General features: G+C 39.5%; 1 protein-coding gene across 2 annotated transcripts; it reads right to left on the bottom strand.

The window, feature by feature from the left end:
• Positions 1–11,729, bottom strand: LOC131888837 (carbohydrate sulfotransferase 1-like). 2 transcript variants are annotated; one of them, XM_059237776.1, is made up of 4 exons: positions 11,375–11,729; positions 3,933–4,088; positions 3,349–3,635; positions 1–1,798 (listed from the first exon to the last, which is right to left on the bottom strand). In XM_059237776.1, exons 3-4 carry the CDS (start codon positions 3,509–3,511, stop codon positions 285–287), a joined length of 1,677 nt encoding a protein of 558 aa, XP_059093759.1. In that variant the 5' UTR covers positions 3,512–3,635; positions 3,933–4,088; positions 11,375–11,729; the 3' UTR covers positions 1–284. The 2 variants fall into 2 exon arrangements, with proteins under 2 accessions (XP_059093759.1, XP_059093760.1); XM_059237777.1 differs by lacking the exon at positions 11,375–11,729 and adding an exon at positions 10,772–10,980.
• Positions 11,730–22,078: the final 10,349 nt, after the last annotated feature.

The raw sequence follows: 22,078 nt of genomic DNA, 5'->3' as shown, positions 1-22,078 counted from the left end.
TTTAGATACCACGTGTAATAGTGTATTTCTCATGAACGTTGCAAATCTCGTTTAACAAAAAACAATAGAAAAAAACAATGTCTGGATGTCGATCAGTTCAGTTTTCATGGCCGAGGTCTGAACGATTGCATCACGGTTGCATGTCAAAAAATATACTCATATTCAGAGCTAATGTCTGATTGATCACAAAGTGGTGCATGGATTTTATCTCTAACTCAGCTCATCAGCAATCAACCAAAGAGAGCTAAAAAAAACCAAAGTATTGCGATTGCCAATGTCACACTTCATTGACGCTTTTCCCAAGGCCAAACCTCTTCGGCAGTCTTGGAAATGACCGGAAAGTCAGGATCATCCCTTTGTTCACTTGTCTCTATCAAGTGGTAGCCCGCTTTATCCATGGGAGCTTTGCAATTGGTTTGAATGTGATGGATGTAATTGATATCCATCTTCTTCCGCCACGCAAAGGCTGTGGTCTTGGAATCGCGATAAGTGCCATAGGGATTAACACTGATTTTGCTTCCGGACTGTCCCTTTGGCATGACCTTGGCAATCCGACTAGTTTTGGTATGAGTTTTGATAAAGTTGTCCACCACGGAATTTTGCGGTAAATCCAAGAACTCAAATATCTTGTCCACGTTCTCGTATGGGTCCACACTCAAATCTTCGTATCGAATCAAATAGACACGACCAGGGTATTTATCACGGAGATCGTAAGCCGAAGCCAGGTCTCGATCTAGATCATCACAAACTTTAGTCACATTAGCACAATGGTCCTTCAAACACCAATCCATGGAGGATCGCGAGTTCATGGTGCCCCGTGGATCGCGGATCAAGACTATCACTTTCAAGTTGGGCAGTTCCGGATCAGCCAATAGTTCGGCGGTGTACTCCACCCTCAATCGAACAGTTTTAATTAACCGAATGGGGAAAAGGGGACAGACTGCTTGGTACAGTCTGGGCATGAAGCATGCAGCCTTGCCTGGAAGAAGTCGTTGGCAGACTTGCCACACGCGAAAGTTTTCGTCAAAGAGGAAGTGGTTTTTTCCCAGAGAAACGTGCTTCAAATACCCTAGATTAGTGCTATCATACTGGCACTTGAACAATGATTTCAATAAGCGTATTGCAGGTTCGTAGTCTTCCAGGTTGGAAGCATGTTGGAAAGTGTAATGCAGAGGCTCAAAGGAGTAGTAAGTGCCCGGGTAATGCCGAAAAATATCTCCCGTAAAGGAGGACCCACTTCGCCAAGTGGTGGCGATCAGAATCTGACGAGCATTTTCCGGTGGGATCTTGTCACCCACGTGGTACACAGCATCATTTCCTTTAGTTGTTTCAATCAATGCAGCATTGGTAACATTGAAGTTTGGAGGCTCTTTACTTGCAACTGCCAAGTACTTGGAGGCATCTTCCCCCTTCTTGATCTCACGATCGAGGCGTGCTTTAACGTGTTGAGCCCCAAAAAACAGTGGGTTGTCCAACCCATTGAGTTGGAGAGAGTTGAATCCAAACAAGGATAGCTGTGGTTTGGGCTTAGGCTTCATCATTGGGATTCGGTTCAGAGCCATGAATCTCTTGCGGGCTCTTAAACGAGCTTGAACACTCTTGCCTGTTTTCTGAATATCTGTCATGTGAAGGATTTCACTAATCTCATCGTCCTCTTTTCGGGCTGGTTTGAAGGGTTTGAATTGAGTTTGCTTCGTTGTCTGCGCTTGAACGTGGTCGGTATTCTCCTTAGGGTACTTCTCAGTAGTCTCGGAAAACCTCACTGATGATGGCCCCAGGAATTGCTTATCTTGCAAGGCTATAAGAGATAGTGAATAGAAATTGAACTTTTTTTTTAGAACCACATTCATATAATAGGACGAAAAATGGGCAAAAATATGAAGAAAAGGTTTTGTGCCCAAAAAAACATGCGGCTATCAAGTGTTTATTATAGATACGATGACAGACCGTCATCTGAGGCAAACTTTCCCTGATCAAATTGCGACACTGCTCAGAGAGGAAGAATTGGCTAAGAGAAAAGCTTATAATAACATCAACAGCCCCCTTACGCTGCACGAAATATGTTTTACGTTCTGCACTTCAGAGGGTGCTTTGTCGTTCAGCCTCTTCCAAATAAAGGGCCGATTGAGCCAATTCCTTTTTCATTGAATTATGATGCGTTTGTGTTGCTTGTGGCTAATTCTATCAAAATCTTATTCATAATTAGTGCCCCGGGTCACATAATGTCCGGAAAAGATATTGCGTTCCAGGCAAGGCAAGAGCTTTCCGTTTTCTTTGGACCGTGTGACGTTGCAAATATGGGCTCTGATAGAGGTTATTGAAAAGAACCTGAGCTCAGTTATGGCAACTCTCGGACCAATTTCCTTGACCTTGTGCCCGCCCTCGCTTAAAGGTGCAGGTATACGTGAGAGATGGGAAATGCTTCAAACAATGAAAATAATAAATATGTTTGATTTTTCATGATTGCTTGAAGATTCTGTCTTGATTCCTCTAAGTGTACTGACCAAGTCAATCATCTTCTAGATTTGTGCTGGTCCACGCCTGTACGGATTTTGAGGTTTGGGCTGTACTTTTAGGGTGGTCAAAAGAGAAAAACCATCTGTGTTAGCCGAGAACCATTGCGAGATTGACACCAACTAAAATATATCCATGGTGACACTGAATTATATTCAGATCAACAATAAGCTAGTTTTTTCGTTGTACTCATTCTAATATAACACAACACAAGTTATGTGAGTAATTGAGTTGTTTAGATTTGAGCAAAGCATATCAACAAGTTTTTAATAAACTACTGTGCTTGAATCGGTCTTAATCCAAATGACTTAAGGGTTACAACGAAGCAATGTCATGAAATGGTAAGAGCATCCAAGTCAGGAATAAAGCGATACACAGCAAAATTGGTTCCCACTTTTTCGTGAGCTCTTGGACATCTTTTCAATAATGCTCGAAACATGTTAAGATGTTGGATTAGATTTCATGACGCCAGGGCCATGCAAATAAAAATAATTCTAAAAACTAGACCAATGTTAATCAAAAGATCCATTTAGGCCCTTCGAAAACCAGGCTAATTCTCGAAAATTATCAATGATTAGTGTTATCATGCCATCCCGAAAAGACCTGACGCTTTGTTGTGTTTGCCAAAGTTAAGAGGTATTATTCCAAATTTAGCTACATTTCACCCTGAATTGTTTTTTTAGCCAAACCAACACTAAATATATTTTTTTGTCCTAAAAGTGAAAAATACTGTTCAGAAATTACTACTTTCAGGTCCGGTCCCTAATTGTGAAGTTGGTATGAAACACAATGCTCAGGGGTTCGTCGACCGTTTTTTTGCTGGCATTATATTACCTCGACTCGGTCCTCGAATATATTCATCCATCGATACCAGTGGCATTGGTCGATTCAACGCTATTGGTGGAGAACTTAAATTGTTGATGAATCCCATCATAAGTGATAGCAACCCTGCCGAGAGGATCACTAGGACCACGAATGTTTTTCTTGGCATCTTCATCGATGAGTGGGGTTTCCGTCGGGTTTCCTCTTGAAACAAACAAAGAAATGTATCTCTCGTGGTCGGGATGAAACCCACAAATCGATTAACACTTGTCGGTGGGTTCAAGGCTCGATTTATTTGCCTGAAAACAACATGGTATGACTTTAGAACAGGAACCACCTTCCATATAAATAACTTCTAAAGAAAAGGAGGGCAGTGAGCTCCTCTAATGTTCTAGTGTGAAACAAAAAAAGTTCGTCAAAAAATACCCGCAAAAACGGGACAGAGACCTTCTTGTTGGAAAAGAAAGACGAAAGAGGAAATCTCCCAAGCCGTCACCTCTCAAAATGACATGCAAGAAAAATAACTTTTCTCAACTCGAGAACTCCGATCGCCATAGGCTTCGAAGTCGAAAGAACTAGGTAGAATATGAACGTACCCGTTTTTATCTAACTTATGTCATTCGATCCTTTTTGGTTTGTGTTGGATTCGGCAGATTAACTTTAGAATGGAGGCTTCCAATTAGCAACCTCCTGTCGAGCTGGAATTCGACTTCCGAAGATCAAGCCCATCGTTGGTAGTCGTCCATTGGCAACTGGAACAAAATCAATTCAGTCCATGAGCTCGAATCATGTTGAGAACACATAAAATGAAGAAGTTGGTGCTCAGCGTGTATATAGAATATCACAAAGTAATCTGGTCTCGTAAAGCCAACGAGCGAGCCTCCTGGGCGTTTTTCACGACGGGCGATCGATTTTGTTTCATGGAACCAGAACCCTGAGTGGAACCAAAACCATTAAGAGAAGAACAGAACCATGGCCCTATACTACCAGCCTATCGATTTAGCGATGCACAAGATACTTGCCTCAACTGGCACCACTACTCTACTCACGGGCGGATGGGCATATCCATTTCAAAGGAACTGGAGCTGATCCTCTATCCACAATTCATCCTTATCTGAACACATTTACTAGCCAGAGATCCCCGATCTTTCTTCATCACAATAATAGCAAGTGTTTTCACAGAAGGCTTCTTACTCGTGATATTCCTATCTTCGTCAGTAGTAATCCTCTTATTTTATACGTTGTTTCGAATGTGGTAAAAAAAATGCCACTTGTTGGCAGCCATCCCCGGCCGTGTGACATATTGGTGCTATCTTAGTCGCTTACGAGAAAGACTTGGCAGTGAAAGGAATATGAATGAATAAAAACCAAATAACTCTTAGTAAATCGATATATTTTCCAAGAGATTGCCTTAAACAGATTCTCAGAGGATATGAGAAACACCGTCCTGTAATGAGTTGTAGTGTACACTATACACTATATATGTATATGTATAAAATCCAAACTTACGATGAAGCGTATTTTTCAACAGTAAATGATATTACTTTTGGTCAAGGTGCATAAGAGGAGGGTATATACATCTATATGTAGAAATGTTGTGCGTACTACGTACTATGGTGAGCAGAAGAAGAGTGACTAAAATAAAACAACAAGAAGTAGAAAAAAACTTGTTCTAGAAAGAAAGATGCCGATCTCATCACTCATTTTTGGGCTAGCCAATCCCTCTTGACAGGTGATTTGAAAGGGCCTACTGAACTTGTTTATCACCTAAAATGTTCAGTATCGTGGGAGATTCTCCGTCTTTTTCTTGTCGATTTATCATTTTTTCTTTCAAACGATTTTCGGATTTCCCCCCGATACAAAGGATGAAATCTCCGGTAAAAATTAAGAGACATGACGGGATAAGAGACAAGAGACGGGATAGTGGGCAAGGTCAAGCGCGGTAAAATATCGGATCTTGCAATGAATTAGAATTGGCAGATCGAGATAGGCCTTGTGCGTAAGGCTCGTCTAGATTTGTGTTTAAAAACTTACCCAAGTCGGCCTTAAAAGCTGGCATTGGATCATCTGATAAGTAGAATTGTCGAAGGCAGGAGGGTGAAAGATTATATAGGCTAGGAGCTCTCTATGGAATAAAAGATGATTTCACGCTTTTGACTTGTCTACTCTCATTATATGCCTAAACTGTACGCTCACCTCACACGTTATAGCCCTCCGGCAATTCTCGTTAAAATGTATTCCCTGATTCGGGCATCATTTGTGAATGCATTTAAAACATATAAAATGACATATATTTCAAATCTTCATTGAGTACTATAAAGCCCTAGCTGTTTTAGTCTCTCCCAATGGAAGAGGTTACGCATGTCAGAAATGCTATGTATACCTATATATGATTTTGATTCCTTAAATTCTAGTTTGAAACCACAAGATGGTGCTAGCAGACCAAAATATTCATTCCAGGCTCTTTGGTCCTCAAAGACAAGGTCCTTCAGATCCAGCTCGGCGAACAAAAAGAAAGGAAACAATGACTACTCTCAACTGGAATTATTCACCACGCGGGTGCCAAAAACAGGCCAACATAATTCTTGCTGGCTATGATAAAATACTTTTGCTCGGGATGATAGAAACTTTGCCTACGAGATCAATCCAGACGGTAGGGCAGATTTCTTTTGAACCGATCCAACGTCCCAGAAACTTCCTTTCATTACCAAGATCAATCGGAAAGCTAGATCCACTCTCAGGAAGCGAAAGACGAATCGCTATCGACGGGATCTGTCAGTTGGGAAAGGCTTACTTAGAGTTCTAACGTTTCTTTTCCAGTATAACTCGGGACTGGTTGTTTTTTGGGTGTAGTTTGCGAAATTAGAAAGACTGGATATTGAAGAAGAAATGGAAAAGGACTCTAAGAGACTGTTACCGAAAACAAATTGCTTCTGTCCAAAGAGGGATTAGTCGAAAGCCTTTCGGATAGAAATCACTTACTACATCAACAATATTTACAGGGTTATCGGGATATTTTGCGGCAAGAACGCGAAATGCGGACAGCAGACAAAATTTGTCAAAACAGCTTTCGTTTTATATATGTCTTGGGATACTAAAAGCTTTTTACACTTTTCCACATTTCGACCTTATTCCCAAACGACAGCCATAAGCATTTACCTGCTTATGTGACTAAACCAAGTGGCCTTAAACGTTGTTCAAAAAGCAAAATAAGTGGGATTTTGATCTGGCATCCTTTATGTTCAGAATGGCACAGTTCGAAGCGGAAATTGAAAAAAGATTTGAATTGAAAGATGGCCTCACAATCAAGAACAAGAGACTGGATATTTACTGGGATTTATTTGGTCTGAGACAGACGCAAAGTTTGTAATGTCATTTCAATTTTCAGGAGCCAATATGCATGGTTGGACGACTGTTTCTTGGTAAATGGACGGAGTTCAGAATCCAAAGGGATCTATTGGTGTTCAGCAAAGAAAAAATCCTATTATAGCTCGTTTCCAGAATCTTGCCCCAAAATATCTGGACAACCCTGTAGAGATACTTAACGCACTTCTGACCTGAACAATAATAACATAAAAATGGCAAAGGTTTTCAATTGTAAGGATAGTTCGCTTTCTTTTCCAGAAGAGGGGGAGATTACAGCAAAAATAGAATGATACTATAGTATCATGAGAATCAAAATTTAGTTCAAGAGGAAAGTAAAACTCAAAATAACGGACATATCACATGGTAAGTCGATTATGGAAAGCGATCAACGATCCAAACATATTCTTTTCAATGTAAAAGAACATTTTTGATGTCAGTTCGTAGGCTTTAATCATCCAAATACTTCCAAGGTTAGATGGAGTAAAACTGTACTTTGAACCCAAAACAATATAAGCCTAGAAATGCAAGTAAACTTTCCAAAAAGTGACTTATGTTGAAAAATGTATTTTTCTTTCTTTCTTTCTTCAATTTACACAGGTCTGTCAGAATGATTCAGCGCTTTTTTTCTGCTAAGGTGTGTGTGCACCAATTCAGGTTGAACTGAGTCAAAAGTCGTCTACGTCAGTAGGTCAACACACCAAAAGCTCAAAAAGGTTTTGACAAAATCCGTGCCCTTTTTAGAAAGGAATCAATGAATCCAAGTTATTTCTTGCTTCAAGTGAGATTTACTTGGATTCTTTGTGAATGTAATGAAGGTGTCCAGTGAAAGTTTTGCTTGTCCGTAAGTCGAGGAGTTGATTCTCATTGGAGTTGAAAAAGTCGCATATGGCGTTAAAACACGACCTACATAAGACGAAGATATTTTGGAAACAATTGGCTTTGAAATCGGCTTCTTGCTTAACTACTTCCAATTCTTATACGACAAGGAGCTTTCAGTTTCTTGAATTTTTGGAAAGATCAATCCGCGTCAGATTTAACGAGGCTTTTAAGCCCTATCGCTGTTTCAGTTCGGTTCATTGATAAACAAGATGAAATTATGTTCTTCAACCATTTGTTACTGCCATTTATTGGAAGTCTCTTTTTCTGACTTGATCATCGTGAAACTAAAAAGACAATTGTTTGAAATTGAAACTAACTTTAAAGCCTTGACAAAGAATACATTTTCAAACACCTGAAACAAAAAAGACACAAAGGCTTTTTCATCGATACTCTAAGTGCTCATGAGAAAGAAAGGCCCCAGAAAATGAATCGTTGATAAACACGTGGAAAGTCATTAAGACCTGTCCTTACGGAGATGATTTTTCATCATTAAGGTGTTTTCCTCAGACAAAATGAACGACGTTCCATCTCTTTGTTGATCCAAGTGGATTGATCCATTGAGTAAAATAACTGCCTTTTGGAGAAAAGGCTTAACACAATTTGACATATCAAAAAGGTGTTTTCCAGCATAATAAACATGGGAGGGAAGAAATGTTAAACTGTATCATTGTTGATTTAGAATCCCATGCGTCACTTCATCATTTTAATCGTAAAAAAGTAGATATAAATGTCCGAAAGAGGCAAATTCTAATCTTTGAGCAACGATGCGTTACGTTGAAAATCAAGATCATTGCAATGCTAACTCTGTGCAAGTCGATTATTCGGCCACATCTTGAATATGCTTCGCCTATTTGGGCTCCCATGAGTTAAGTAGATTTGCAAAATTTCGAGCAGGTCTAAGGGTGTTTTACCAAGAATATTGAAGACATGAGAGAGCTCTCATATTGGGAGGGGCTGATACAGTACATTGCACCTTGAAAAGCCCTCATTGGCGTTAAGGCAATTGGTGGTGACCTCGGGGGCCTCGCTTCAATCCTACAGGTCAATTAAAAAAATCTCTGTCTTCATTCTCGGGCGCCTTCATTATTCCTGTGATATGCTAATATGTATATGGGGGTATGTAGGCGTTAATCCGTTGACTGATTATATGCTAAATTTGGACAAATTACTGACCAACGTCCTGGTCAACCCTCATTTGAACAGCTAACCAGATCCGTCAACTTTAATTCTTTGAAGTGGACTAAATATCTATCATATGAAGTTAGATAAGGATTATAAATCTTTCACTTTGAACTGCTAAGATAATATTACCAATGGGATTAAGGAAGCCCGCAAAACATAAAATAATAATATTATGCTTTATATTTGATTTAGTTTGCCCGTTATTGGTACTTTCTCGGATGGTGGAAGGAATATCAGTAACAGTGGATAGCATGATAATCAGAAAACGGATAATATTTTGCTGTTTGACCTTCAAACCTTGAGAAGACAGACAATAAAGGCACTTTACTAAAATGTACAGGAAATATGAGCAAATGCCATTAAATCTCAGCTGACCGGTAGTCATCGCCCACCATTACTAAGCTAACTCTCCAAACAAATTTAACTAGATAAGTGTTATGAAGGCCACCACTTTGCAGTATATGACGCCTTCTTTGCTTTTACAGAGAACTAGAGCTTTGTACGTTGCACAAAGCCTTTTCAAGTTGTTTTGAAAAGAACGTATTCCTTTCAAATAAACCTTGATATTGAACAGCATTTGATCCGTTTTTTATTGCGATCATCATGTTATTATCATTTTTCCAAAGCATGTATCAGCTATCTCTTTGATGTCGTTGCCTCTAGCAGAAACAAAAGTTTCATTTTATGCACAAATAGTTTGTCGCCATACTATTATCCATCATAATAGTAACTATGAGGCTCATGCCTTGAACTGAACTAATTTCAGGATTGCAAGAGCTCTTAAGTCAAGCATTTTCAGTGTCTCGTTTGAACAAAATTTAGTACTATCATGTGGCTTACGAAATACTTAGTTGTTCCCTGCCAAGGACTTTAAGATCCAAGAACTCTATTGTATATAAACAAATGAATTTTAAGGTACGAGCCAAAGGTAACTACAGGGAGAAATTAAGGGCTTCTGAAAATGTTTCTTCACACTCAATGATCAGCTTGATCATATCGAATCCGAAATTTTCATTACCCGGGACGGTTGACAGGCAAATAACATATACTCGATGATCCGTATTTATTGCAAATATCATCGGTCACCCTCCGATGTAAATATAAGCCGCCTGAAGACAACTCCAGGAAGCTCACATTTCCGTCCATGGCCCAGTCTGTTGATATAAGGGATTCGCCCTTCTTGCACTTAGCTCTTCACTTTCGAATGGTTCGAGAATTGAGACCGACAGCCTCACTCACCTCCCTCGGCCTTCTGCCAGCCTCCAACAAACCCAAAGCTTTGGTTCTAACCTCAAGACTAAGCTCAGATTGAATTTTATTACTGGGACTTTCCCTTGCTTTATCTTCAGGGGGTCAAATTATCGGAAGGTCGCCAATGCCTTGTAGGTTGAACTTGGATCAATTATGATATTGCATTAGGTATTCAACTGTCCCTCTCAATGAAAAAAGGGGTCAATATCATCAATACATTTTTTAAGTGGGGAGAAACATGTTCAGAGGGCTCCCAAACTGGCCCTTTATTCGTTCCACCCAATATGTCATCCTTTCACATTTCCCTCTCATATTGAGCATGGACCTCATTTTGAGGATCCCCCATTTTCAATTAGTTCAATGACATTGCGCTCCACTTCAAATTGTCGATGAGTGGTTGATCCATGGTGATGGAGGATCCTCGAGGCTTCTAACTTTGTGTCAGACTTTCACCCAAGCCTCCAGACTAACAATAGGAGAAAGGGGAAAACCAAGTACCGTTATGTGGCACACATGGAACATTAATCTTCATTCCGGATTCATCTCGTCAAAAGTGTTTCATCTAGCCAAAAGGTTTGACTTTCTGATATGTCTCTATCCAAGCTAGATGGACATCCATCTACATTCCCGTTTTAGGGTATTTTTGTGTTCATGTAAAAGTCGCTTCTTGTTACTCAAGAATGTTTAGATAACTAGCAGAATATCAATGGAACTAAAAAGAAGTTGGTCCTCCATCAAATGACGATTAAATGCTTACTTGTTCCCATCCACCATTTTCACGCCACCATGTAGTAACACAAACCAACGATAGAAAAACTAGCTATCTTTTGCCATTAGAAGCCCATCCAACTCCTAACTTGGCACATGGAGATCCAAAATATCTATCAAATAGGACACACAAACACACAGACACAAGAGCAAACTGACAAGCAGAGTAAGAGAGTTTCTCTCGTAAGTATTGACATCCGTCCGTCTCTAGTGGTGGCACTGGCCCAATTCTGAGCCGAGACCCCATTATCAATGCATGGGACTCGGAAGAATCTAATGCAAGCAGTGTTGTGAACTCATTGCTTGACAAAAGGATCGCCCAATTTTGCCCTGGGACAAGGAACTAGAGGGCTGTTGCAAATTGAAGGGGTATTAGATTAAGCATCTGGAGTGAGTTACTTGATTCGAGATTCTTAAAACGGCCAAGGCACACACAATAGGGTTAGGAACAGAGTCCCGGGGAAAAAAATGAATGAAGGAACATGCAATACTACTGGATGCTTGCATTCATTTGTGTTCCTAGGTTGAAGGCCACGAGCAAGGACAAACCAACACTGTCCAAATGCATTGCGGATTTGCTAGAACACCTTACCTTCTTCTCAAGGGAGGACGACCATGTCATATTTGATTTGTTTGTTGTTATGGTGTGTGCTTTTCTTTGGCTGGCGGATAGTTTCACTGTCTCACAGAGTATATATATATATTCATATATTTTGAGAGATCTCAAGAGATCCTTCTGGCGTAAATGCGATGTCTTGAGACACTCCGCACCCTCCCTCTTCTGGGTTCCAAGGTGAAAGATGCGAACACGATGAGAGAGAGAGGGCTCGAAGCGTTGCTCCATCAGCCATGTCACAGAGAAGCGAGGTTTAGAGCACGCACTTCCGCAGTTAGACCGATGTCTCAAAGAAGGGAATTTGCTCGTGAGCGTCCAAAAACTTCCAGGACTTTCAAGCATGTATCCCCAAAGCAAGGAGGACGCAAGACAAGATGCTGCGCCCCCGCCTTAAAAACTGAGAACGAGGGTTGCTCGTGAGCACACATGGGCGCGCACTGAATCACTTGAGGTGCGCTTAAAGTAACAGAACAAGCCTTGGCGAGAGAAAGAACAAACCAGAAATGGACAATTTAATATGGAAACTAACCATATATATGATGCAAACTCAACACATGTCCTTATAGTGTGGCTAGCGCACTGGAATTGTCAACGCTTGTTTAAAAAGATCAGTTGGGGGAATTTCTTTTGATTATTAGGATTTTACAATGTGAGTATGCCTAGATGTGGATTAGGCTTTTGTGAAAGAAAGGGAGATAGTTGATGATGGTTGTTTTAATAGTACCAAGTTTCTGTTGGAATATACTCAATAGGAGTCAATTAAGCAGATAATTGCCTTTTTTCTGAAAAATTCATATTGATTAACTTCCATGATCATTGAATGAGCTCATTATGCTCCATTATACCAACTTCAATTAAATGTTGCTAACCACTCTTTAGCTAATTCCACCGTAAAAATGAAACATTTTTCCAGATCCCTAGGTATATTTCAATTAACAAGTCCAAATATTCGCCGATTTTATTGATAAAGTCTCCATTACACGGTAGTTGTGATGGTACATTTCAAAATAATCGCTCTTCAAGACGATGAATCCATTCAAGTCTATGAATCAAACCTGCTCTTGGTGCTTACACTCTGTGTTTCCTCTTCCTTGGCCGGCTGAACTTCTAGCAGAGAGGGGGAAAATAATAGTGGAATTGGACCCTGAGAGTGCTGTACGAGTACGTAGACGTCGACATAACCCCCAACGACTCATCTTCGCAGCATGCGATGCCAACTAGGAAAATATTAAGCCAGGTTTTTTTTTGCTTTCGTAGCAACTGAGAAGCAACTCGAGCATCGAACTTCTATACGGCTGATGTTTCACAAAACTTGAATGTATTTCCGAGCCTCCCATTATCAATTCACTTCGAGCTCCATTAAATCAAGGATGTGCGATAAGCACGTACGCACTCTACAGTAGAGTTTGAGTCACTTTTGAGATCCTCTTTTTCTCTGTTAGGAATCGAATTCAAATAAGCTAATGGCCAGAAGTGGATGGAACTAACCGACGCATGATCCATATTTTATGAACTTCGCATGAATTTTCAATGCCTCGATCGACAGATCTTGTTCAGGCCATTCAGCACAAACCAACGTCACAATGCATTCAAGGTCATTTCTTTACTGTCGACTAAGGAACTGGCCTGCCAAAGCCAAGCAGATTCTTCAACAAATCTCAATCTGTTTCCACGTGACCCTTGAATATCGATCTATTCAAACAGAACACGCATTTCCCAGTTAAAATGGTTTTAACTGGCACGAAGAATCGATCTGATAGAAATCCTCGCCCGACCAAAATAAGAGCAATGGAAAGTGGGGAAACCGTTATGAAACGGTATTTTGATTGGGAGTTTATTAATTCCTACGGAAAAAAATTGCTTCCTCCCATCAGTCTCTGGTTATTGAGCACCAGATGCTGCTTCTAAGGTATGGTCCCAGTTGTTGGAAAGTTACCTGTCTCATTTGAACCACGAAATAACGGGTGCTAATGCAGAGTGATCTTCGCCTCAGAGCGAACGGCTACCTCATCTGTACAGACCGTCGTCATTTCAATGTGCAATGGAATCACTTTCTTTACAACAAGGCGGAAGAAAACTTGAGTCCCAATGTACCCTTATAGCTTGAGGATCAATTTGACAGAGTCTGAACATTCTTTACCCATGTCCAAATACGTTTTCATTGCTTCCTTTTTAAGCTGAATCTGAAGGTTCCTCATGAAACCCTTGGCGAGAAACTAATGAGTACCTCAGTTGAGACGGTTGGGAATCGTGTTTATTGTTGTACGTACAGTTCACGTCGCTCTTTGCGGGAAACTTCATCGGGAATGCCTCATCATTAGGCACATGGCAAATTTTACAAGAAAAAGTCCTTACTCAAAATTAGTCGTACATATCGTATCGTATCGTAACGTTCAAATTCTCACTCGTCCAAGTTGAGGTTAAGCTAAACGGGTGATACAAAATCGAAGGATAAAGACATTAGACATGTGGGAATAAAAATTAGGAGTGAGAGGAATTCGTGTAAAGTTCCAAAATATGTTTGATGTCAGTGGTTACCAGAAACAGCCAAGCACTCCGTGACAGTGAATGAAAGGTGTTTCAATCACTACTGAGCGAAATCAGTATGCAATCAACTATTGCACTATCCTTGAATTCCAATTTCAGTAATCTCGAATCATAAGAACTTCAATAAGTGAAAACTGGAGTGTAATGCCAGGAAATGATGAGCAGTAGCTTTATTGAAAGGATGAAGGTTGAAAACCGTTTCAGGGTGAGGCCTAGATAACCGATTAGTCCGGTTTCTTAATGAGATCGAAGCCGTCCGAGGTATCCGACGGCAATTGGAAAGACCTCCAGTTAAATTGAGACCTCCGTGTCTTGGCTAAAAAGAGCAATTCGTTACACAACCGTCACTCGCCCAAAAATGTTCTGGCGTTACTCATTAATATTACTTTTAATAAGATTTTATATGACCAATATTTCAGTTTTTTGCCTCATCAAGGCCAAACTTTGCTACATCATAGACTACATTTTTTCGTTTCAAACCGTCCTAAAATGTAAAGGTTTCCTGCCAATATGTTATGCTAATGAGCTTTGATGATATGTATTAGTTTCGCATTAGCGATGGGAAGGAGGCCTCCGAAGTCTCAAGCTTTGAATTTATAACCAGCCTGAGACCTCATCAAGAGAGTCTTGAATCCAGCTTAAATCCAACCTTCCTACCAACAGCCTTACCATTTTGACTCCAATATTGAAAAGTAAAATTAATCAATGCGCTCGCTATATATGAATGTTGGCAAGTTAGCACTGCATAGCTCTCAGGCTCGTTTGGCCATGTCAATGGAAATGCATAATAGGACAATAATTTCTTTGCCAAATTTTGAACTATCTCAGCAGTTTCAATTTTATGGGGTAAACATGCCTAACGCCCTTCTGAAATTTGATACTTGGGAAGCAAAAGACATATTTAAAAATTCAAAATAAACATATTCAAGGTGGGGATTTCAAATCCGGACAAAGTTATGGTATCATAATTTAGGCTTCTTAGGCCTTCATATGAGACCATAGGGCAATGATATAACATATCAACTTCCAAGCACCATCTACTCCAATAGGTTTGGAATCAAGCTCTTACTAGAGCTTTGACAAGTCCAATGCCTTCACTAATGACCCTGTAGCCGAGCTGGATCGATTATTAAAACATTTCGATGACCTGTTCATCCAATCTTTAGATGTTAGGAAAAGGGTACGAATGAAGAAAGTAGATTCTCTTCTTCCCACTAGCGGGTTTACTGACATGAACCACAAAGCTGTGTTTGACAGGAAAACAACTCTCGTGTTACTCCTGGGCGACCCACGCCTTGGAGAAGACGGTTCTGGGCGTGTCCTTGGATCTTGTCGAGACACCGCCCAGCTCCAGCCACTTGGAGCATATTTGCTTTATCCAGAGCGACGGTGTTTCCAGGTGACTCATCCGTTACCATTATCAATGCCATAGACTCATTGTTGCTTTGGTTAAACTTCATCAATCCTTTTCCGATTTTCAAATTGTATTTATTTGGATCAGATCATCATTCTATTTGGAGGAGAGTGGATCGTTGTGCCACAAAACCGGCATTGTAAAGACAAATTATTGCACCCAACAAGCCTTTTATCATTTGCCCGAGACAAAAAAAGATTAATCAAAAATTGTCAATGTTTGGAGCACTTCACCTCAAATGCAGATAAATGCAGGTATCAGTTTATTTAGTTAATGTAAATGGAACACTGCACCCCATGTCCCAAAATTATTGCTATGACTTCAAGCGGCCACAAGGTCAGCGAAATAGCAAAATCACTTGGAATCACTAATCAGTCGATCTGTTGCCTCCGGAAGAGATCAGCACATTTCCACCGAGCTTCTCGAGAACGTTCCAGATCGTATAAAATTCATATTCGAAATCAAACACGCGGCCTCTGTGTTGCAACAAAGTGCACTGCTTTCCAAAGTCTTTGGAGACCTCGATCATGTCCACCTCCAAAACTTCATCGAAGGAGTCCATCCGCAAGGGGTGTGGCCGTGGTTGCATTCGGCTGATGGAGGCCATATTGAAAGAGTTCACTTCAAATGTTAAAGTCCTCTTTTGCAATAGTTCTTAAGGAAGCTACCTAAGGTTAGAAAGAGAGAACTTTGACTTTGGGACATGGGGTAATGTGGTTAGGGTCGATTGGTACTATGGACATTATTTCGTTCACAAAATCTCCTCAACTACAAGCCGTGAAGTGGATGCCCTTCTTCGATGGGTTGGGGAGTTAGTTTCCCCAAAACCATATTGTACGGTACATGACAATGGAATCGAAAACATATCCAGCTGGACATTTATGAGCAACAGGTGAGCCGGAGTGTGCCTCTCCAGAAAAAAGGCTTCCTTTTATCGTTGGCTGGGTTATTGCCAAATTTTCCTCCAAAGCTGTGTTAGCCATAAGATATAATCTTCCTGTTACTTAGATATTTCACAATCCTTGCTTTGAAGATTTCTCTTCAACCATTTAGGGGCATCTGAAATGACCCAAAGTCGGTCAAAGTGACATACGTAGATGGATGGTCTCGGCCTCCGCCTCCAAAAAAACCTGACTAATATGGGATTTTTGAGAATTTGCGTAATTATAAGAACCATCTGTATTGGTTTTTATATCTTAAAACACTTTTTATTCATTCCTTAATTCTTCGCTTTCAATTGAGTGCTTAATACTCGTACTTCATCAATTCCTTGCAATTTGTCTTCAAAGTCAGCCGTCACGTATTCCGATTTTGCGAATTCAAATCTAGTAATTATTTTTTTTCCTGTTCTCCAAAGGCAAAATTATGGAGAGCGAACCTTCTACTAATACACTAAGGCTGCTAGCCTTCCGTTCAAGTTTTCCAAAGAGTCATTCAACTTCCTTGGCCATCCGCTGAATAGCTTTGTTGACATTGAGTTTGCGTTTTCTAATGGAATTCAAATCACGTCTCAGATAGCGTATCAATGATGAGGATAACATAATTAAGTTTTTTTTGCATGCCTCAGGGACAAAGTGGCTGGCGGTTCTAACGCGCCATGAAACTCTAAAGAAGATCCGAATGTGAAGTGAACACAAAGATGAAAACACCAATTGACCCTTTTGAAGCCAACCTGATTTTGATTTAGTAAAGACAAAATTGACCTCTCATTAGTAAAGGCGACAGATTGATGTCATTCATGTGATTACATTCTGAAATCTGCGAAATTCGTACCTTGATTAGTGCGTCTAGATTTTTTTTACTCGCACCAGATCTGCCTATGAGGGCAAGATGCACAACATGTTTGCCAAGCTAAATTTGAGCTCAAGAAAGCATATTGCAAAGTATATTAGAACCTTAACACTTACTTATCCAATGCCTTCTAGAAATATGGACTATGAATGCCTTTCCAACCAAACAGCCTGCTCATGGTCAGAGCAACTCTGGACCAGTTTTTGAAATATAGAAATGAAATGGCACTTAGATTTCCTCAATTAAATCATAATATTTCAGCTCATTTGTTTGTAGAGTGGGTCGTTTCAAAGGACTACTATTAAAAGCTGATATAGCTGATCGAGAGCAAGTCAAAAGTTCAAATTTCAAATTATACTTATAACTTAAATATATATAATTATAGCAGGGCATTAGCAACGAAATTAGAAGTAACGAAATGACAGTCATTCCCTCCATTTTTCGAAAAAGGGACTGTAATTCTGTTACATTTTAAAATTGTGTAATTGTAACGACCCAAAAACTAAAAAGAAGTACTCTTTACTCGTTTCTTCTTCAGCTTCCAGAATGGCCTTTAATTTTTCAGTTATATTGTGACAGCTGAGGAAACTTACCGCTCTACAGAAATTGCCACCTTTTGTTATTACTATCTAACACAAAATGAAGAATGAAAGGGTTAAAATTGTGCTTGCTTATAACTACTCTGAGGGTGTTCTTGGTTTGAAATCTGGTTGCATTTGCTACTTTATTGTTTAATTCTTCTCAATCATGTTCCTTTGGATTCAGTGCAATAATCAAGCAGGGAAAATCCTTCTTTTGCTTGAGTATGATGCATTAAATTTCCAAAGCATCCACATTTCCACGACTTAAGGCAAAGGCTTATATGAGGAAAGCTTTACCGGTTTGACAATGTCTAATACTGTTTTTCCATCATGACTTTTGCGACATTGTTGCAGGTCTTCAAGAACCATTACCCCATCCAGGCTCCCAGTCTTGACCCCGCAAAGCATAATGATGCAATACATTTTGAACAATTATGCCAAGACTAAATGCCAATGTACATTATTGAAAAGTGCTGAGACAAAATCTTCAAATTTTACGCGTTAGCACTCCTTGAAGTAAAAAAACCAATTTCTTGAGAGAAATATGGTATTGATGTGGCAAAACCATTAAATATTGGCCATCTAAATCTGAGTGAAAGTAACGACTAACTCCATCCAATTTTTTTTTTCGATTAGTGTTTGTGTAACGAATTACTATTTTTGACCAAAATAATTGTAACTGTAATTCGTTCCATTTATTGAGGAACGACAAATGCCCTGTTAATCAGTAATCACTGTACCTGACTTTGATATCATTGCCTGATGAGTTCCCTACGCCTGATTTGGCCCTAAATTTGTCATACTTCATCTAACTAGAGTTTTTACAAAGTTTTGAATAAAGAGAATGGTTAAGTAGATATGTAGTTTTTCTTTAGGTTTGCTGTCCCCATCGCTAGAAATCCATGACTTAATAATAATTGGTAAAAATGTGCTCGGACGCATGAGAGGTACCTCAGGAAATTGCGAACTCAAGGGGCTTGAAGACTTCGTATTCACTGTACAACTTGCCACTTGTACAAAAGCATCTACAACACTTTTACCCACATTGACCAATTTTGTCTCTTGTTTGAATCCAAGTGCTATTTGATTTTCTTTCCAACTTGTCAATGGATCTATTACGGCCACATGGTTCAGAAATTCGAGACCGCCCGTAAAAAGAAATGATGCTAAAATTTGAAGCACCCATCAAAATGATGATAGCCTTTAGTTTCTAAAACACTTTTGAACAAGTTACTTGGCTTTTGGAATTGGCTAGTTTTTTTACATTTTAATTTTAAAGCCAGCATTTGAATTTGCCACCCAAATTTGCTTTGACCGAGTCGAAGTGTCTATCAGTGATATAGAAATGTCTACGATTGGATTGATTTCAAGCAACTCGATGATCGTAGTGATTTTGGGGCCTGGCCGCCTTTGACTTGTATGATTGGTCGTGTATCTGAACTCTAACCTGCATTTCTCTCTCGACATCGTTGCTGGCTGGTAATAACGACTTTTATGAGCCATCATTGTAAATTTCTACCGTCAGTTGTGGTGCTGGTTTTGATTCAAATTACTGGGAATCAAATAGGCATCAAACATTTCAAACGGGATTTTGATTGAAACGGTGAAATGCGATTGCTTTTAATTTCTGGTCCCTTCTTTTGTCCCATCTGTTTACCTTTAGGCCCAAAGGGATTGACGAGAAACGAGATTGACGCCATTGTGCCAAAGGAAATGGTGCTCGAGTGTAAGGATCACTTGGTTTTGAGGAAATGTTAGTGACATCATGACATCATGAGTCATTAAACTTCCGATCTAATGCTTGAAACATTGGAAGTACAAGTCTCTGACTTCACATCAAAAAACTCCAGCAGATACCTTACCGACAATGGGGACCATTCGAGACAATTATTTGCCATCTATGTATATGAATTGTACTGAACTCTTCTTTTTCCGTCTGAGATGAAAGTGCCATTTTCAGTCAAGAGCACGAATGAATTTTGACTCCTTATTTGAACAAATTGCTCATAAAACTTGAGACCAACACCCTGAAATCAGTTTTCGTTGGAGAGCATCTTAGTGAAATTGTTCCGTCCGACATCACAGGTGGTGAATAAATGTGAATCTGGCGCTCCAGCGGACCTTTTAAGGAACCGTTGAATGACGAATTTAGAGCCTTGGGTGATATTCGCAAGGATGTATATTCAGTGATTGGACAAATGCGTAAATGTGTATATCAAAGCATCTCAAATGAACCACTATTCCATCATACATCCTTCAGAAACATCAAGCAAACATTTGGAAATAACATTTAAGCTCCCAACGGATTGTTTTCAAAATAAAAACTGGAACCAAGACACGCACAGCCCCAACTCAAACTCTCAATCTAGGAGCCTAATCCACATTGAAGAGATGTGATCTCCACACTAAATTATATCTGAACGGTGAAACACACCTAGGAGTCATTTTGTTGGTGGCATAATTAGTTAATGTTCAAACTTATTTATACTTTTGCCATTTATTGTATATTTCATGAAATAAACAATGAACCAAAGTAATCCTTTTTTTGTTTGATACAAAACTCTTTAGAAATGGTGACCAATATGTTTCAGCGTCAAATGGAGCCATTGGAGTTTTATTAAGTCAGAGACTTTCTTAAGGCAATCATGAATGAGGCGGGGCAAAAACCTGAGGTTCAGGGATAAAAACCGAGCTCCAGGAGCAATAACCCGCCTCTAAGTCGAACATATTAATACATCTATCATCTTCCCAAAGTACTGGTTACAATGTTTGTTATGGTCAAAATTGCTTGTCAATACCAATGAAGACAAACGATAACTTGTAGTACACTGAATAGCTGAATTGAGGCTGACCGTGTTATGAGGCATATAATAGTCGTTTTCACAAACCATGAGCCTCGTCCAGACAAATCTTAAAGTCAGACTTCGAATACATGAACTTAAGGCCGTCTTGCCACAAATTACCGTCGCTGAAGCGTTTGCCCGAAATCAGTCGCCTCATACACATTTTTATATCTCTGGTAGACACCTCGACTCGGTCAAGGTGGATAAAATACTGGATAAAAAAAATAAAATTTAAAAACCTAGCCAATTCCAAAAGCCAAGTAACTTGTTCATAAGTGTTTTAGAAACTTAAGGCTATCATGAATTTGATGGGTGCTTCAAATCTTAGCATCATTTCTTTTTACGGACGGTCTCGAATTTCCGAACCGTGGCCAATCAACAAGTACCAACTCAAAACATGAAAAAGCCTCGAAGTCTAAGGTTGCGTGATTTTATTGGTATGTTGCGCCACAACAAGAATAAAACTCTTCGAGTTAGTACGAGATTCTTAGATTTAAACGCACTTTTGGAGTCTGATTTTGATACTTTAGGTGTGTGATAATCAATTTGACGCATTGCGTTAAACGGACTCGTCAATGCAATCCTCGTAACGATGAGTCATCCAAGAAAATCATGGGGCTTTTTAATGGCAGCCTTACATGTGTCCCGTTTTAGATTGGGTTGATTACATAGGAATGGATTGAGTAAAAAAATTATGAAACAAACTCGGACCAGTATTTGAAGGGTGAATCAAAAACATCTCTTTGCATCTCTCCCTCTGCAAAATATGACAAGCACTACCCACTACTTTTGTGAATTAGTTTGAACGATCTCACTTCCCAAATTTAGACTAGTGTCATGGCTTATCAAAAATCATCAACCATCACTACATGACCACAAGGTAAACAAACCCCCTTTTGATAAATCCACAAGGCTCTTTTGGATGTCTGCTATGTACTGTACACATTTATAAAACTTAATATGCCATCTTCAACTTTCAACACAATGATTTTCCATAATCCCAGAACAAATTATGGGCTACTCTGTTCCTTTTTGCCTGTAGATGGCTGGACTTAGTCTTGTTTCCTTAAAAAGTAAGGAAGGGGGCTATTCTTGAAAAATGTCAGGGTGGTTAAAAAAAAAGTACCACTTTATTGGCTGCAAGTCTACAATTTCTAACTTTGTTTTGATTTGGAGATTACGTTTCCGGTTTCGCAAATCTAACCGTGCTAGATGCCTAAATAGAAACCTTTTTGGATTATAATGAGACATAATTACAAAGGTTAGGTGATTCCTTTTTTTTCTTACCCCTGGGAGATGAAAAACTGTCAGAGGGCCTGTCGGGCACTCTTAGGGCAGCTATGGCTAGCTTGAGCCGTTACATGTATTTTATTTCTACTGTGGCCTTAATCATGCATGTAATTGTTTTGAATCAAAAAAATGAACTCTTTTTCGCACACTTTTCATCCCAAAAAAGTACTTATTACTGTCTGAAAAAACTATGAGCATCAAGTATAATAAATAT

The sequence above is a fragment of the Tigriopus californicus genome, chromosome 10 (assembly GCF_007210705.1).
Source record: "Tigriopus californicus strain San Diego chromosome 10, Tcal_SD_v2.1, whole genome shotgun sequence".
NCBI classification, from domain to species: Eukaryota; Metazoa; Arthropoda; class Copepoda; order Harpacticoida; family Harpacticidae; genus Tigriopus; species Tigriopus californicus.
This window is presented reverse-complemented; position numbering and strand designations above follow the sequence as displayed.

Excerpts from the sequence above, each read along its gene's own strand:
- LOC131888837 (XM_059237776.1), bottom strand. The coding sequence starts at position 3,511 with ATGAAGATGCCAAGAAAAACATTCGTGGTCCTAGTGATCCTCTCGGCA. Across the intron at positions 1,799-3,348 it reads TATTCGAGGACCGAGTCGAG|CCTTGCAAGATAAGCAATTC; the intron begins GTAATATAATGC and ends TATCTCTTATAG.